Source organism: Strix uralensis, chromosome 14 (genome assembly GCF_047716275.1).
Source record: "Strix uralensis isolate ZFMK-TIS-50842 chromosome 14, bStrUra1, whole genome shotgun sequence".
In the NCBI taxonomy this organism is placed as follows: Eukaryota; Metazoa; Chordata; class Aves; order Strigiformes; family Strigidae; genus Strix; species Strix uralensis.
In genome coordinates this window covers 12,493,482-12,512,456 of record NC_133985.1, presented here as the reverse complement: position 1 = coordinate 12,512,456, position 18,975 = coordinate 12,493,482, and the positions used below count along the sequence as shown (strand labels likewise).

Here is an 18,975-nt window from a genome sequence, read left to right as displayed (position 1 = left end):
TGTACCTTAGGACAAACGGCATAACAACACTTCACAAATATATCACATCTTTTATTAGGTAATCTCCAAGTTACTACGCAAACATTAATTAAGCTTCTTAGCACCCCTGAGAGGTAGGCAGCTAAGTATTACATCCTTCTACAGAAAAGTGTGTGTCTCAAGGTCAGTCCATGGCAAGATCAGGATTACAACTGTCATTCCCCTCTGACTACTAGGCTGTATTCCCTATGCTGATCCAGTTTGCTCCAGCATTTTATCTGCCTCAACTGGATGAGCTGGTGGAGTTGGGAGTTGCATCTCCAGCGTAGTGTCAGAACATATGACTTGTAGCGTTGTACTCCTGGTGCAGATGGCTTATGCTCCGAGGTTATGGTTTCCAGCAGAAAGAACTCTTGTTGCGCCAGGATCACACTCTGCTGCTTACAGCAGGTGCAGTTTGACCATGCAGGTTGCTATGAGAAATTTCCATGGGCTGAGAGCCACAAGACACATTCCACATACCTTGGAGAGCTAAGGGACAAAAAACCGCTGAAGGCAGGTATGACAGCAATTCTGCTTCACTGTAGGATCAGTCTTGGGCATGCAAACGAATCCAGTATGAACAAGCAATGTTGGTCTCGGAAGCTCCTGGCGTTTTGCTGCCTCCCACATTCGGGGCACCTGACAGCCTGCACGAATAGTCAAGCTGTGCTGCACGTGATGTGGCCCTCGCATAGGAGCTGGGCTGTGTGATGTGATACAGACTGGCCAATGTATTTTTCCTAAAGATTAAAGCAAGCAGGTGTCCCCAGTGAATGATCTGGTCACCTTAAACGAACAAATGATTTAGACATTGCTCATTATTTATGCTTTTATGCAAAGGCAGTATTTTTATTACAGATATTCTGCTTAAGTAATTAATTGCCTTGCAGGGGAGCACAGCCTTCCAAGTGACAAACTTGTCACTTCAGACTGTTCTTTGCCTCTTACTACATTAAAAAAAAAAGAAAAAGAAAACACTGCCAGGAACAGTTTGTTGCTTTCTACAGTGTGCTGTGGCAGATGAATTATTGTTGTGCAGCTACATTCATACGGCAAGTATCACATTCATACCCTCCTACCCCTTCCCTTGGCTGCCAATGCAAGGCAGACTAGATTAGTTAATTACATCTTTCCTCCTTAATGATGGAATACTTGGAAAACTCTTATTGATCCTACAGAACATAATTCATGACCTAATTACGGTGATAAAACTACAAGATTATCATCTTGCCAGCTATTAACTTCTAGCGCTGATCTGAGTTAATTAGAAAAGAGATAGGTGATTTCTACGTTCTTGATTTGCAACATAACAGCACAATGAATGAGGAAGGCTGCTAAAGGTATGCCAAACAATTTCTAGCCCTCAATCTGCTCTCAACTCTCAACCTACTACTGATCCTGCCCAGGAAATACCAGACACATTTAACACTTTAGCTTCATTTCTTCAGCCATTTGAGTCATTTGCTCAGTGGGACAACCATGTTTGATACTGTCAATTTTGCGGAGGTTCAAATGTGGAGCACGGACCTCCTTTTCTTTATCTGTCTTTTACAGAATTGAGGAGGTTACTCTAGGTTCTTGTTTTGGACTAAGTCTTCAGTCACTCTCAGTCTGGACCGGAAAAAAAAAAAGAAACCAAAAAAAACCAAGAAGGCCCTTGATTTCCAGAGTTAAACTCACCCTCCCCTTAACTGCAATGATGGGTTGTTGCTGAGCAAAGAAAGAAAAAACTCTTCCCTCACCAGCCTTTCACTGTGTTTTTCCTGAAAAGGATGTAGCCCCACCTAAGAACCAAGCTTTGATTTCCTTCATGGCTGCTCAGAGGAGTGCCTGTTAGGGTCATGCAATAAATCTAGAAGATGAGAAACTAGGAGTTTTCTGCCCTACTCAGAGCTCATCTACACAGGAAGCTAGTCAGCAACAAAATAGGATGTGCATTTATAGTGCGTTACCTACGCCACATGAACTTCCTGCATGTCGGCTGTAATGCGCACAGAGTCTTAGTTTGGCTTCTTAACTGAAGTAAGCTCCTGTGCACAGACGCAATCTTCATGCTCATTAGAAAAGCCCACACGAGTTATGACATAGCTACTGTGATGCACGCTGTCTTCCCCACATAGGTAATCTGTTTGGTTTTAGTGTTATGACTGTTATCCTCAAGATGAGGGTGTAATTTCTTGGCTTTCTGCCACCCAGACAAGTCTTTAGCAGTTGAGACTATAAATGCTAAGACAATGGGCTGGTCAAGGCAAAACAGCTTTGAAGTTGGGCAAGAGTGACCAAACAGAGATTTCTAGTAATACCAGGAATTTAAGTTGCTATAGTCATATGAATGTAGAAGAAAGCCCAGCAGTGGGTAGAAGTTAGCAAGTATTAGGGGTTAGCGTGGTGAGGAGCAGAGCTTATTTTCTCATGTTGCAGCATGAGTTCAACAAACCACACCAACCTCTCCCTTTAGATGCAGATACCAAAGAAACCTCCTGTTGGCGAGAGTTAGACAGTTAATCTTGTGGGTACCCCCGCTGTTGAGGTTGCTGCTGACTTGCCCTGAAGCAGGCTGTCAATGCACAATTACTCGGTGTAATAGGGTTATGAGGTAAGCATGAGTCCACATCAGCGAACCTGGTACGTCTCTGATGTAAGGCACCAGGCCAAGTGCTCTCAATTTCACCTTGCCATCAAAAATGTGCAGCTATCCCCATGCAATCCAGCTTTGTCAAGCACATGACTGCTTTAAGGGAAATAGGACACAAGAGGAGAAAGGCTGATGCAGTCTCATAGTACAGCTGGCACTGGCAAAGCAGGAAAGCTCACCCCATGTAAGTGCACACTCTAGTTAATCAATCAGATCCTGGCTGACACTAGGAAACTTCAAGCTGGGAGAGATATCTGATGTAGGAGACTCTTAATACAAAAGAAACTCAAAGCTTGCAATAAAAGTTGATGGGAATTGAACAGTTTGCACATAAGGACTCTTCCATATCTTCAAAAGTATTTGATTCATGGGCAAACAAGGCTCAAAATATCTTTGTGAGATAGTATCTCCCCTGTTATTTGCTACCACCCAGTTTAAATGGTGGCACAGAGTCCTCACACTGTTTGTTCCAGACCACATAGAGCTCCACACTTCTGCAACCTTATTCCGAATGATGAGACTATACTGCCTCGCAACACACTGCCAGTAATACACACTTAAATGGGAAGCACAAGAGGTTTGCAACATTTTTGAACATCTTTAAGGTACTGGGTTTCCCAGAAGAGAAAGCAATGAGTAAGAAATGGAAAAAGAAGAGTTTACTTCTACTTTAGAAGTTGCTGAACTGGGAAGCACTTTGTTATGTGACTTTCTGAAGTATTTCCGCTGTTGCAGGGGGATCTATTCACAAATGTTGTGGGTGATCTGTTCCCAGCACGAGAGATTTTGATGACCTATAACTCATCAGAAGGAGGTTTTCATATTCTGTGAGCTATTGTGTTGGACGGTCCATGACGAATCAGTTTCCTGCATTTATTTGTCTCAGTCTCTTCCATGACATCCTCTCTAAAATTTTACTGCTTTACTGCTTACAAACACCTCCTCCCCACACAGCTCCTGCTGGGAAAGGCAGTTTACCATCTCCCCGATGTTTGAATCAGAAACTTGTCAGCTGAGCATGCAGGAACTTAGAGCACCTCTAATATCTTTATGGAAAATGCATCATCTTTTTAAGAAAAAAATATGAAGAGGCCTCAGAGAATTGTACAATTTTGCCGTTTAAAAAGAAATCTCTAGTCAGGGAGCTGCCACACATAAAGGCATGTGCACTCAAATAACTGGATCAAAAATAGGTAAATATTACTAACTCCTCTGGTAAAGCATTAACTAAAAGAAAAAAGAAAACCAGATGAGACGATGAGATCTAAGAGGAGAGCAAGAAAAAGCACCATTTTACTTGAAGCAATTTGTCTAGCTTTTCTTGATTTTTTAAAACAAGAAAACCAAGAAAACTCAGCTCCTGAGAGAAGCGAGTTGATAAGGTGACCCTAGTATTTTACAAGCAAATGCACAGAACTGAATTCAAAGAAACAGTGAGTATGAAACCTAAGATACCATCTCTAAAGTAAATGTGCAATGCGCATAAACAATTAGCTAGAGCTAGATTACGCTACTGTCTTACGGTTAAACATTACTCAAGGTTAAAATTATTCTTGAAATTATATTCTTGACCCAAGTCAGAGCTGAACAAAAACAATGAAAAAGCCACATGGTTATCAGAAGCCACGTAAAGCATGGTCAATCTAAATACAGCACACGAGCCCAACACGTTTCAGAGCTTTTTTGCTCAGCAGTGACATCTGTTGCTATCTGGACCATCACGTAAGTCTGACAGAAGTTCCACCCTTCCTAACTATCCAGGAACTGTGCATCACAGTCTAGTGAGCTCACTGCCACATCAGCCGGATGATGGAGAATGTTTCCTAGAACCCAAAACAAAGGTACCTGTGTTAACAGTTACTAAGAAAAGTTTACTTCAAGGCAGGAGAAGCATGAGAACAGGAAAAAAACCCAACTGATTAACTAAAATACTTGTTCTATGAGCAATCTTTTAAAGCAGAAATTATTTCCATTTTGCTCAAAGCAAGGTTCCAAAAAAGTTACCTGGGACAAGTTGTCTTCAGGCACAAAACCTGTCAACTAAGTTTCCAAGTAAGGCTCAACAGGCGAAAGGAAAGAAGATAAAACTGATGCATGAGTAAAGCCATTGCATGTATCAGAGGTTCAGCTCTGACATTAAAAAAAGGTATTATTAACATTAAACACTAATTATTTCAGAGAACTGAAAAGGGTCAGAAGCTTTCGATGTGATCTGTGATCACATGAAAAAATATCCACTGTGCTCAACAGAGAAATCCAGTATGCAGCTAATAAAGGATCGAGCAGGTCTGAGACAGTTTTCTCTATCAGAAGTATTTTAGAATCAAGTTTGCCCAGCATACTTTAGTAAATTAGAAAGCTGAATGAATGACTGAGAATTTGGACTCAATCAAAAGGAATTCAAAAACCATTAGACAACTAACCAACCTAGTGAAACTACAGGCACATTTTCCCAAGATAACAGAGTAAAGTTGTAAAGAATCGTATATGCGCACACATTCAAACAAAGGAAAAACATGATTTTTACTTACATTTCAGTGGCTATGAATCCGGTCAGCTCAGACAGGAAGAGAAACAGTATGAAGAGACAGCAGCAGACAGAGACTGGAAAAGATGCAAGGAGAGGAAAAGATTAGTTTCATATCTCTAACAAAAGCAAAAACTGTCTTCACACAGGCATATTATTCCCCCCATGGATATGCCACCCAGATGCACTTGAGAACTAACACTTTTTAGAGACAATGACCCAGATGAGGCCAAGACAGCAGTGACTTCAATGGCATGCCAATAGCCAACATCCTGCAGGGTATCTTAATTCTTGGGTCACCTTTTCCATCATGATTTCCATCTCCTCATGTGTCCTGCATTCTCCATCTCCAGCACACAATATTGGTTTGCCAGCTCTCCCTCCTTCTTGACAATACGACTTCTTTGGAACCCTTGCTCCAAATGTAATTTTATTTACTACTAAAACGTCCAAAAGGAAAAAGAATCGGCATCCGCTTTCTTCAAAAGCATACAGTCAGCTACACAGTATTTTGTGGATTAGGAGACATTCTGGTTCTTTGTCAAGTTCTAAGGCTATGTGTAAGTCATCTCACAGACCGCACTACCCAATAGATAGAGCTGGTACAGCAGAAACATGGTGATAATGGACTAGTCTAGTCAATGCCTGATACTTCTCTAATTTCTCCATTTGCTGATATATTGACTCTTCAGAGAGGGAGAATTCCCAGTGAAGGAATTGCAGAGTACCTGGACAAAGTCCCATGTCTTTTCTAAGAATGCCAACCTAGAGCTAAAAGGAGAAAACCCAAAGTAACTGGCATATTATTGGTTATTCATCAGGAAACTATTCAAAACATTGTACAGTGACATTCAAGCAGCAGTGACAGTCATTGACCCACACAGGAGGGGCTGGAGGGAAGGACAGCTGTAAATCATATTGAGCAGAAATGATTGGAGCAGACAAAGATGTGCCAACTCAAGGAGACAGGGCTGCAATGTGTATTTGTATCAAATAAAATACCCAAGTTCACCATGAATCACTATACGAAAGGGTAAACCAGGAAATGGCATGTGACAACAGTACAATCTCGCTCACCCCTCAATCCCAGCAGAGTTACAATGACCAAGCACTCTTTGGAAATGACCCCTTTACCATAGTCACTAATTAGGATTGAGAAATACATAAGAAAAACCCTGTTCCTCAACTTTATTCCAGATGACCTATACAGTCTGAATACCCATTCCTTCAGGAAGTTCAAGCAACAACTGGCTGGGGAGCAATTTTATGATACAATTGCGCCTGTCCAAACTCCCTTGGTAGAGAATGTGAGAGGCAAGGGAAGGAAAGAGGAGGTACTTAAGGCAAATACCAAGACAGACCCTTGAGTGACCTAAAGCCTTGTGTCTCATTCTTCAGATTAGTCAGTTTATAGTTCTGAGGAAAGAGAAATGCATTGCTTCCCCTTCCTCATCAAGGTGGATTAATTTACTGGCCCTCTGAAAAGTGCAAGGGATTAAAAGAGATGCCAAAATATCCATTAGCTGGGATGAAGAGAGAAAAGGGAAAAACAAAGTCAAAGACCAGTAGGAAAATGGGAAGCAAGACGGGATATTCATTTCTAAAGAGAAACCTCAGATGGTTACACAGTTGCTTCCAAGTCTTGGCTGTCAAGACACAGAAGAACAACTCTGTTGTAACCCAGCTAAGCCATTGGCATGGTGCACCCTGCAGCATGGGGGAAGAAAAAGGTCTACTTAAAGCACAGCAGCAAATCCTTATGAGAATATATACACCTACATAAGAGCACAAAACCAGTAACCTAGGCACAAGACTAGTTGATCCAGTGTTTCTTACTGTTAATCACCGAACAGTAGAGACACAAGATCTCTGATCTTTGGCAGGATTCAGGGGAGAGCGTGTGACATAGAGACAACCCTTTCTTCTTTAATTGCTTCCCATATTCCTCTCTGCTCATTATCATCCTGTAAAGGCTTTCCACAGCATCAGCTAGACCTCTCTGCTCTCCAGCACTTTTATGCAAGCAAGTAGTACTACTAACTGTAAATTCTCTCTCAGAGCTTTCTCTCTCTTCCAATTTTTTAACTTTCTTCTCTGCCATTTATATCATCAAATTATCTTGTCCTTTTCCAGTATACAAAGTATTTGCTCCCTCAACTCCATCTTCCAATTCAGCTCTTGCAGTGAAGGCTTGTGACAATACTTACTAAATACAGTACAGTAAAATTCCACTAACCTATATCTAAAAAACCCTGCAAGAATGCCCTGAAACACCTAGGAGGGACTGACTTTCAAAGCTCCTCAATGCTTTTGCCAATCTTCAAACTGTGTAGTCAGTTTTCAACCTGTAAAAGAGATTACTAAGGGTGGACGTGAGAGAGGTATATAAAATCATGAGCAGCATGAAGGAGATGAATGGGGAACAACCACTCACTGTCTCTTCCAGTATAGGAATGGGAGGGAAGGAGGAAGTTAAAAACAAGAGGTTTTCCTTTACGCAACACCTAACTAAATTCTGAAAATTCTTGACTATGGGTGTTGAGAATGCTTAAAAAAAAAATCCGTAAGATTTCAAAAAGGAATCATACATGCCCTGCAGAAGAAATCCATTGAGGGCTACCAAACTCAAAAGAACCACCTCTAGCTCAGGAAGTTCAGATCTGCCTAGTGAAGTGTTTAACCTGTCCTCATGCTCCATCTCAGGCATCTGCTGCTGACCACTCCTGGCAGGAGGACACTAGACTATACGGACATTTGCACTGACCTAGCTAGCATGTTAAACTCTTCTTGTACACACACATTTTCAGGGCAGGGGGGTGTCTTTGGCATGGGACTTATGTGAAAGTCTTATGTGTTAAAACTGTCTCTAGAGACAACGTTTTTTCGGACGCAGAACGTGAGCTCCTCTCCTTAGCGTAGAGCTGCAGGCATATACGATGTTCCCAGCGTAAGAATGTATGCACACAGTGCTTCAGCTACTTATTTCATAGTGAAGGCCTTTACTCGCTTCCATGCAAATGTGCAGTTCCTGCCACCCACATTTGACAACTGTATTATATTTGGAAAAGTAGATTAAAGGCTAGGATCAGACAGAATAAAACAATTCATGCATAAAGCTTAGCTTAACTGCAAGCACACTGCGGTGTTCCCACAGAGCTCGAAGGACCATTCAAGACAGGTTTCTTAAAACTCTAATATAGTAACACGATCAATATATGAAAGGTTGCTGGTGTTAGACACAGTGAAACACACTGCTGTTGGCTAATCAGTAATCCCAAAAGGATGGGAAATTCTGCCAAGCTTTTTTCCTACGCTAGCTTTTAACCTTTTTGTACATATGCCTTCTGATGCATACCCCATCTATGTATATTCCTGACTCTTCCTCCCCACCCCACAAGAAATGAAAGAAACGCAAAGTGTTTAACACATCATACAGACTGAGAACGTGGGTCCATGTCTATATTAAGGCATAAAATTAATAGTATTTATTATTCAATGGAGCAAACTGCTATGAAGTGCAAGGAACGGGTCTTGTTACAGATGCCATGTGAATCATAACTTTGATATTTCCTGATGTGTATTTAAAACTCCAGCCTCCAAACAGCATAGAGTATTTCTGGATAACATTACCATGTGTGCATACAACATGTGCATGCAAACTATGTATCCACACTGACTGTTAAATAGCAGGATTGCTACAGCAGCTGTCCAAGTTGCAGGCCCCTCTCTCAAGAAGTCAGACTGCTCCTGTCCAGCCAGATGCCAACTGTCAGCCAGCCAGGGCATGTGCTGCTGCTGCCTACATACCCAAACATGGCCAAGTTGTCACCACGTTAGTCAGGTCTGTTAGAACAGCCGTGTGCTGGCAGCACAGACACACTACACAGGGGTGGGAAGGCCTGCAAAGACTGGCGCAAGCATCTGATAGAAAAGGGACAACAATGGCATGACTGGCTGAGTGGTACAGGGGTTGCAATGCTGCCTGAAAGAAGAGATTTTTATTGAGAAGAAGGAATGACTAACTTCTGCACACTTTTCAGAGAAGTCCACAGCAGTGGGTATGTTGTTCTATACAAACCTCACTCTTGTAAACAGCAGTGGACTGGTTTTGGTTCCTTCATTCCTACTAATTTTTAGTAACCAGAAGGGTTGCTACACAGATGTGAAATATCTTGTATGCTGTGGTCACTGCAACTTTTGAATTTACAAAACCATACATAATAGAAAGCCTCAATAACCCTCTAGTTGGCTTCTGAACTCGCTTGCATTCGAGATCTCCTGCTCTTCTCTATCAAAATACCCTAACATTTACTCTCCCTGAGCTGCTTCTTTCCTAGAAGAGTTGGCCACTTTAGCCCTGGTGGTCAGAAGCAGATCTGATATACTCCCTCTTTTCTGTAATCTGATCTATGCCTTCTTCCCTAATAAACCTTAAACTTTTCAAAAAAATGCCTTTTCACAATCCAAAACCAACTGTAGGAATCCTGCAGTAAATCCATTCATATTCCAGAAAGCCTTCAGCACCAGAAGTGATACTGAAATAAAGTTTCAGCAGAAATCATGTGGGAAGGGCCTAAATGAACAGTTGGCTACTATGGGCTATTTTGTATCTGCTCTGTAAAACTTGGAGAACTTAAAGAAAGCTAAAATAGTTGCATCCATAGTCGTTTCACATATTTATTAGACACTAAAAGACTTGAGAGGCAGAACCTTCCCCCACCCTCAAGCCCCCCAGTGTTATTACAAGCTGACTTCCCTAAAGCATTCATCACAAAATCATGCAACCTTCCCAGGCTTCAAACTGGCATGGCAATGGGCTGGTCCCGTTCATGGCCTCCTACAAAATGCAAGATGACTGGCTTTCAAATTACAAGTCACAGGCTTGGTCAGACAGAAAGCCCATTAGGAAAGCTGCACACAAGATCCTCACAGGCAAAGCCACCACAGTTCACTGGCTGCCTGTGTGGTTCAAAAGCTTCTATCAGCCCGTCTAAAACACTCTGACAAAAAGAAGGAGAACCAGTTAGAGAAGAAAATCAAAGCCTGAGAAGCTGCAAATAACAATAGAGAGAAATAAGTCAGCTAATAATTTTAAGTAAGAGTCACAGCCTTCAAGCCTTCCCACAACAGACTTATCACTTGAGCTGTTTACTGCAGATCAGAAAGCCTAACACTGGATGGCCTTTGATGTTTTTTTGTTTCTAAAACATACCCTTTTGCAGGTGATTCATAAGAAGACAAATTCTCAAAGGGAGCCCAGTTACAGTGTGGGAACTCTTAGTTTCCAAAACAGAAGAGAAGGCAGGATCACTAACAAGTTCAAAGTGTTCTTTCAAAACACTAAATCTCATACGCCTCTAAATTAGCCAACAGTTTTATTCAAGCCCTTTGTTCACAGTTTCAGCAAACCTAAAAGGGAGTCAACATACAAGTAATTCAGTGGTCAGGAGAACATGGAGGACAAGGACTCTCTGAAAGTAAATATTTAGAGTAATGTGCTATCTTCACAGAAGCACAGAATAGTTGAGGCTGCCAGGGACCTCTCTGGAGGTCATCCCATCCAACTCCCCTGCTCAAAGCAGGGTCAGCTAAAGCAGGCTGCTCAGGGCCAGGTCTAGCTGTTTTGAGTATCTCCAAGGATGGAGACTCCATACCGCCCTGGGAGACCGGTTCGAGTCTTCGACAATCCTCACAGTAAGGAGTGAGGAGCTTCTTTAGCTCACAAAGGGCTTTCCTTTGTGTCCATTGATTCACTGGTACTGAGTCAGTTCTATATGATGCCTGCTGTCACCAAGGGATATGACATCACTCACGTCAGCAATGACATACAAGGCTACTGACCCATCTACAAGAATGGATGAATGGAGCACAGCTACACGATCAAAGGAAGTCACTGTTCAATGGAACAGGAAAGCTGCATTAGGCGCCTAATTACAGGCCTGGCAGGATCAACCTGATCAATGTTTACCACTCTGCACAGTGTGCTCACTGCATATAATTGTGTGAAACTGCATTACTCAGCCTACAGCCTCCCTCAGGAGGAGGAAGGAAGGAAAAGGGGCCCAAGGCAAGAGATTTATATCAGCCAAAGTCTATGTATTGATACATGGGAGTGAGAGTGGATCGCTATCGGTGGTTTCTGACCAAGCAATTTTTCTTCTTTAAAAGCATGACAAATAACAACAAAAAAAGATCTCTGCTCATTAGTCCCACCTACATCATCAGATTAATCCCCTGAGTACATTGGGAGAGAAATATGTGTTTCCCAGATCATCTTCACCACTGGACACCGCGCATTGCCACCCACACAGATCCTTACTGATCCAGAACCTGGATTCCCTGCTTGCAGTAGTTTGGTTCCTCAAGTCTTTTCAGCGAGGGAACGCCTGGATACACTAACTGTGAATGCAACTGTTACCAGCTGCTTTTCACTCCGACTGAGGGCATGCCTATCAGAGGTAAAAAATCTGCAGTCATTCCCCCTGCCAGTATTTGGAACGGACTCACAGCTTCTGTTCATGGGAATACAACTAGCAAAAAGCTCCTTAGCTACTTCAGTAGCTAGCAGAGTGGGTATTTCAGCACTAGTTTTTAGGAGCTCCCTTTCACGACAATATATCTTTACTACTTTTTGTTGTTGAGGCTCTGAATCCATGCAAACTACTCCACCGTCTAGTACGACCTGACACACTGGGCAAAATGAGCTGTCTCAGCAACAAAGGATACACTTTCCAGTGTTTGATACCCCTTTAAAAAAATTCCCTGGAGACAGAGAAGCCAAATGATCTTTAATTTTAGACCAGGGGTATGCAAGGACATCAAAAAGGAGTGTTACTTACTAATAGCCCCTGTGTAGGTTGGCTGTGTAAGGTCTTTTGGCACCTTCCTGTAGATGTCAAACCTGAAAGAGGAAAAGCAACAGCCATAAAACAGGTGGAACATTTTAATACATTTCATGTCCCCACAGGGATGAATGATGCTGAAGTTTTTCCATCCAGCTTTCCAACAACATTTTTTTTTCAGTTTGCAGAAGGATATGAGAAGGAAAAACAAAACAAAAAATCCTTTTTCTTTTGTACAATTATGTAACTGTGCTCCTTCTTGGCTCCAATTTCCAAAGTACTTCTCTCCGCCTCCCTCTGCCTTGCTGTCATGGATCTGTGCAATTTGAACTGAGAGAGATGCCAGGGAAGAAGTCATGCTGGACAAGTTTATAGACCACCGTAAAAGGAAAAGGATATCTACAGACTCCTGAATAAAGAGGCCTGGCAAAAAAACAGTAAGACACAACCTATATTGGCCCTTGTAGTTTGCATCCTGCAATAGCCAGAAACTGATAATACCAAAGTCAGAAATCAAGGTGTTGAGACAAGAAACCTATCCTTGGACGCTGGATACACAAGAGAAATTAACCCCAGAAGTCTGCTACTCCCCCAGCAAAATTCAGTTTAATATTAGACTGTTGTTTTGATTCAGTCATATCTTTTAATATCCATATGGCTCAGCTTTGCTATTTTAAACTCTCCATGGTTAAACTTTCACTGCCCTTATGATGTTAGCTGTATTATTTCCTACAACCTTGTGTTCCTGCACGTCCAGCCGCAATGCAGCTCTGACATCAGTTTTTCCACCACTCAATAAAAATTAATTAATGCATTAAAAACACACACACACCCTAAAGAAGGAAGTGACTGGTTCTCCCCCAAATAGACTTTTTTTGGCTATACCACAAGTGGGTGATATCTGATGCTTTTTCCAGCCCTGGAGAGGCATGAGAGACACTGGCTTCCAAATTCCAACTCTATATTGCACCAAGATGAAACACCCCCTTGTTTATTCAGTAGTTCCTACTACAGCAAATATTATACTGGAATTTAAAAACTAGATCATCTTTCTTTTCTTCACTCTTCATCTGTTGAGACCACTTACGACTTGGAGGCACTCTGGGTGAACAGAACAGCATTTGCCTTGCATGAGATTAGGACACTGTTGATGTGTTTCATTCAAGAGCTGAAGCCAGAGGAAGGAAGGGTAAGAGAGGGAAGGAGAGTGGGTATAAAGATAGTTCACCTGCCCAGCTCAAGTCCTGAACAAGCTATGTAATCACTTAACCATTCCAACAATCCACTGCGATACACTTAACAGAGATTGCTGCACAGGATACGCATGGAGCTTTATGCTTTTATGACTATTCACTGCCATCTTCTAAATAGATTAGTAATATTCCTGAACTAAACAGTCCATTTATGGCTCTCCAGCTGCCCTGAGAACATCTGGAAAGTGCTGTTTACATTCTTTCCACATACACCAAAGCAACAGCAGCAGCGGATGGTAAAGCAACCCAGAGTAGCTGATGACATCACGGTCTCACAGGCAGAGGAAGTAGCTGATCATTCCTGCTCACAGCCCATTAAACGCTGAAAGCTGGCGTCGCCTCGTCAAAGTCACAATGATAGATCAACACAGCTAAAAAAACTGAGAGAGGAAAAAACGAGAGAGTGAGCGAGAGCACATGAACACACAAGAGCTGCTGAGTGTGAGTGAACAATTAGAAATAGGAAATAGCTCTATGCTGGATTCAGTAAAAACAGCATGTGGACACTATAAAAGGAAGTTTGTTCTTACAATGAGAAATATTTCTAGTTTTAAAATTATGACCCATCACAGGATTAAAAAAAAAAAAATCTAGCTTTTTTAATAGCTCAGTGGAAAGTGGCATGGCAGGGTTCTCTCCCCCCAGAGTGCCATTTTAATCACAGAAATAACACCCAGACCCCATAAATTAAGGTTTACATGGCGTAAGTAAGCTAGCATTAGGCAAAGACAGACATTATAGAAAGTGATCAATGGCTCCCAGCCACATTTATTACCTGTCTTTAAGTGCTTGAAAGGCAGTCTCTCTGTGCTGTTCTGCTTCCCATCTCTTCCACCACAGCATTCCCCCTTTCTTCTACTACCATGACACACAACTAAAATGGGTTTTAAGCAAGTCTCTGGATCTGATTTGCCTGGAGTTCTGAGAACTCTTGGGTCTATACTTACAGGCTCAAGCCTTCCTGCAAGCACAGTACAGCACATTCGCAACAGTTATCACGAGGCCCTTAATGCACTTTAAGGGTCACTTAACGTATGAGCACAGTGAGCGTACATAGCTTGCTAGGCAAAGAACATCAGGCAAACAGCAGCTCAACCTTGAACTTTACAGTCTAGAGGGACATACAAGAAGAGTACAGAACAAGAAGAGGAGAACTGAATAAAGCTTTAATGGCTTTGTTTTGTAAAATTAATACATTTTTAGATAAGGACAGACACTATGGAATAACACAATCAAGACTTGACAATGTATGCAAAAGAGGCTATGAGAGCAGACTGGATGGTAGGGAGGAAGGAGGAAAGCTCAGCTGAGATGTTATGGATGAACACAGAAGCTTGAAGGAAGACATCCAGAACCTCACTCAAGAAATTAAGGCGAGCAGGGGAGGTGTATTTAAGCTTGCAGAAAGATGCTGAAATGATCACAACTAACATTAACAACAAGCGAATGAAAAAAGGCAAGTTTGGAGTAAGAGATGAACACTGCTGGCTAGATTTTGCTCACTGACACATGATACCAGTAAGTCCAAGAGACTACCAAACCAAAAGAAAAAGGACTGTATCTGCAAGTATCCTGGAAGAACATTCATTTGCTTGGAAAAGACATGCTCCAGATTAGGAGAGTTTATACTTTGGCAAAGGAACAGTACACTTCAGGGTACCAGGCATCTTCCCATAAAGCATCTGATACTGGCCACAGCTTGAGAAAGTACAGTTTATTTAGTCTGATCCAGGATGGTGAAAACAGCAGTTGGGTTTACACATTCAGAGAAGGGCATGTTGGAAGTCCAGAAGGACAGCAAGACATTGAACTTTGAAAAGAATGATGGAGATGCTGGCATGGCCAAGGAAGAAAGCTATCTTGTTAACTCTGATTTAAACTCTGAGTTAGAAGATACAAAACGCATAGGATTCAATGACAACTTGAAAAGTATGTTTGTGAGACACCAGAGAGAAGAAATCCCAGCAATAATTAGAGGATAGAACCCCAAAGAAGGCCTCATTAATTACATGTAATTATAATAAATAAGTAAATCAATCCATGAGGTTGACAAGAGTTACTGTAACAGGAGACCCTAAGCCCCAAGAAATCAGAGATTTGTGAAAACCATAGCTCCTATCAGATCTAAGGGTTAAAAATACGATTTACTTGTAGACTCCACTAGACAAACCCTTCTCCTTTTGCCACTGGCTTCTTGTCTATGTCACAGAGCTCAAAGCAATTTCAAGGGATCACTTACACTGTCCTTGGAGGAGAAAAGAATAAGGATTAGACATCACAGATGATTTGTAGCTATGAGGGAGGAGGCCATGGAGTTGTATGTATGGTAAAGGGGAACAGGTTTTACTTGCCCTCAGGTCAATGTTCCTGCAAGACCTGCAGTAAAAATTCCAATAAGCCTCCAGGTTCCTGAGGCATTGGTCACTTAGAAGAGTATTTGTACCCTGGGAACAGAGAGGAACCTCGTGCTCTATATATTGCAAAAGCTGCCTTACAAATTTCTGATACTGGTACATCCAAGGCAGTGGAAGATATTACTAACACTGGAGGAAGACTGAATGCTCAGAAAGGTTATACAGGCCAGCTCATAACACAGCGAGACACACTGTACTACACTGTGAATATCCACTTTGATAGTCCTGTAGTCATATCCTAAACAACCATGAGAAACCAGGGTGTATGTTTACAGCATATTCACCACCTCACAGTAACTGCTAAGTGAACTCTCTTAACCTGCAGTACTGTGCAGCAGTTTACCCTGCTTTCACGCAAGGATACATTACTTTACACTTAGAAAGCATGCACACATACAGTTTCCACAGGACAGCCAGCACATCTTTTATATATAGCTTTTGGCAACTTTCTTCCTTTGCTCAGAAAGGCAAGACTTGTAAGGTGAAGTAATATCTTTGAGTTAATCAACTGACATAGATGCAGAGTGGAAACAACAAACTTTCTGCTAGGAAAGTTCTTCCTCCAGGTCATATGTATCCTCATAAAGGGAAGACTGGACCTTGAAATACCAGAGTATAAGGCTAAAGACAGAACCAAGCTGTCATCAGGATAACAAAGGAATTTCCTGACACATCTAGTGTATCTATTGTAATTTCTTTCAATGAAGATCATGGTTGCAAACAAAGAAATAAAAAAAAGGTGTTTGGCAATGTCAGAGTTTTGCAGGAACCAAACTTCATAACTAACATGAGGGAATGCTACAATACTTTTTTCTCAATCCGATGCTGAAAGGACGTAACAAAAAAAAAAAAATTTCTCACCTTCCCGGCAGGAATGTCAACAAACTCGTAAAACAGCATTGTAAAGAAGAGCAGCACAAGGATCATTCCTAAATAGGTTCAAACAGAGAATTCACAAACCTTAGCAAGATTAAGCCAGGTCTAAATCAGAATTCCAGCTGCCTGAGGAACAAGTGTGCAACAGTCCTCTCAGAAATATAGAAATTGCATGTTTGGTCTCATTGCAGTTGGACAAGTGCACAGGGAGGTAAAATTGCAGATGGGTACACCTCTGTGGAGCCAAACAAAAGGATGGCAGATTTCAAGTGCCAGTAAGTATTAGAAGGACTTCAAAAGCTATATTTAGACTAATATGGGCTGTTGCTATCCAAAATTTTTTTCTTCAGACAGAACTATATGCTCTTCATGTTCACTTTTCAGGATCACCTAGAGCCACAGAAAGCAACAAAGTGTTTAACAAGCCAGAGCCAGCGGCAGTAGTGCTCATCTGAGTGGGACAGCCACAAACAATCATGTCCAAGGCTGGCTATGCAGAGGCAATGGTGGGTCAAACCCAACAGAAGAAGCCAAGTTGACATCATCAGCCCCGGGGTGATTCCTGACTCTCCTTTCAAATCTATCTGATCGACAGGGCAAGATGGGTGACAGGGAGGGCAGAAAATATCTACCTAAACTGCATTTTTTTTCTAGAGTAGATACTTCAAATGCCTGCCCTGAGAATGGGGATGAGCTCACTCCCTCAGCAGGAGCTGCTACGGGCAGGGCTTCCTGCCAGGGCGTGCTTTATATACACCTGAACAGTTTCAAGTCTGGATCTGAAATATTTCAGGAAATGAAGTAATAAATACATTAGTTCACTGAAGATTATCACCCCTCCGAACAGAGAAATCCTCTCCAACATCTTTGGAGCCTGAAAAGAGCTTCAGTAAAATACTACAGTAACATCTCTGTAAAATGCTGTTACCTTTTTCCTGAGCAAGAAGCAAAGAACTTGATGCAATTAAAAAAAATAATACTTGGAAGTAGAACTAACTAGACAGTGGTTAAATTTGAATGTCTTGTAGCAAAGGGAAATTGATACCTAAAGGAGTTCATATCAGAGAAAGAAGAACACTAATTTCTCCTTCAGTTTACAGCATTTGTTGCACCCCTCAAGTGTGCCCACCCCTCCCTGGCACAACCAAAGGAGCAATGCACTGGCCACGTCACCTGGGGCAGACATTCAGAGCACAGCTTATAAATCTCCCTACACTACTGACTCACTGCGTGGAGTCACTGTAAAGAGCCAGCAGATGCTTTAGCTTGTCTGTGGAGCACTGAAACACAACTCTGGGGCAAGCAGCAGTGGCATGTTTTCACTTACCCTTCTGCAAGGTCTGGTTTTACTGATTCAACTAAGGGACAAGGAAAAGATTGTTCTGCAGCTCTCAGACTGTATTTTGGATTCCAGTTAATCAAGCAGCCAAGCAAAAGTGCAACACATTCACATGTGGCACTTGGTCACAGAACAGAACTTGGGCACCGTTAAGTCAGCAGCCAACAGATTAGTTTTCATCCCTTTTCACTCCTCAGATGATTCAGAAATTTAACTTTAATGCTCACAGACAGGGGAAAAACATTTTTGTTCTTCAGACAGATTATGTTTTCCCCAGAAGAACTGAATATTTAAACATTAGTCTTCTTTTGGAAGCATACTGGCTCTATCGTAGGTACTTCTACAGCACGTACTGAAAGGGGATGGTGGTTAGAGGACACAATCATTCATTACAGCAAATTACATTTCTGATGTCAAAGGTGATTAAGAAAAAATTTTAAAAAATCAATATCATGGCTGACATTCCACCTTTAGCAGGTCAATGGTGGTATAAATACATCATGTCATCTTGTCTTAGCAGCAAGGGTCCACATCAGTGATTCACACAGAAGAATGTGGGTGTTGAAACAACGCTTGATTCTCCACCTCCCATATTAACCAGCTTTTAGAAGTGGCATCTGTTTTTCAGCAGATACCACATTTGAAGTTGAGGTCACTAATTCCTGGTGACATTACTCACTCTCAATAACGAGTCCAGTGCACAGTGAACAACTACTTTAATTGTATTATACATCAGTAGCTTTGAGATCTCTTTGAAAAAAGAGACGGCTTGGTGCTGCTGAACCAATTTGCTTCATTAACAACTAACTCTACTTGAAGTGACTTGCAAGAACAACACATTTAACAGCAGAAACGTAACTTCACTGTTAAGTTAGCCAAACAACTGACAATTCTGCAGCAGATTTGACTAAACTATACAAAGGTGGAGTTATCGAGTACAGATAGAAAAAGGTAACTTTGAAAATACTATAAAGATTTATGTTGTTACTGCAACAAGAAATTTGGAGAACTGTGGAGCCAGTGTTTGTATTCCAACATGCTGCATGCTGGAGACCCAGTGCTGGACAA

At 41.7% G+C, this 18,975-nt stretch overlaps 1 protein-coding gene across 2 annotated transcripts in view; it reads right to left on the bottom strand.

Moving 5' to 3' along the window:
- The window catches only part of ERGIC1 (endoplasmic reticulum-golgi intermediate compartment 1), a 60,660-nt gene that overhangs the window by 26,071 nt on the left and 15,614 nt on the right, over positions 1 to 18,975 (bottom strand). Inside the window, exons 1-3 of one of the 2 annotated variants that reach the window (XM_074884242.1) lie at positions 14,054 to 14,202; positions 12,023 to 12,084; positions 5,188 to 5,260 (exon numbers count right to left, since the gene is read on the bottom strand). In XM_074884242.1, coding sequence (XP_074740343.1) covers positions 5,188 to 5,260; positions 12,023 to 12,084; positions 14,054 to 14,121 — 203 coding nt within the window. In that variant the 5' untranslated portion in view covers positions 14,122 to 14,202. Of the gene's footprint in view, positions 1 to 5,187; positions 5,261 to 12,022; positions 12,085 to 14,053; positions 14,203 to 18,975 lie in introns of those variants that run through there. The other variant, XM_074884243.1, reaches the window with a different exon arrangement.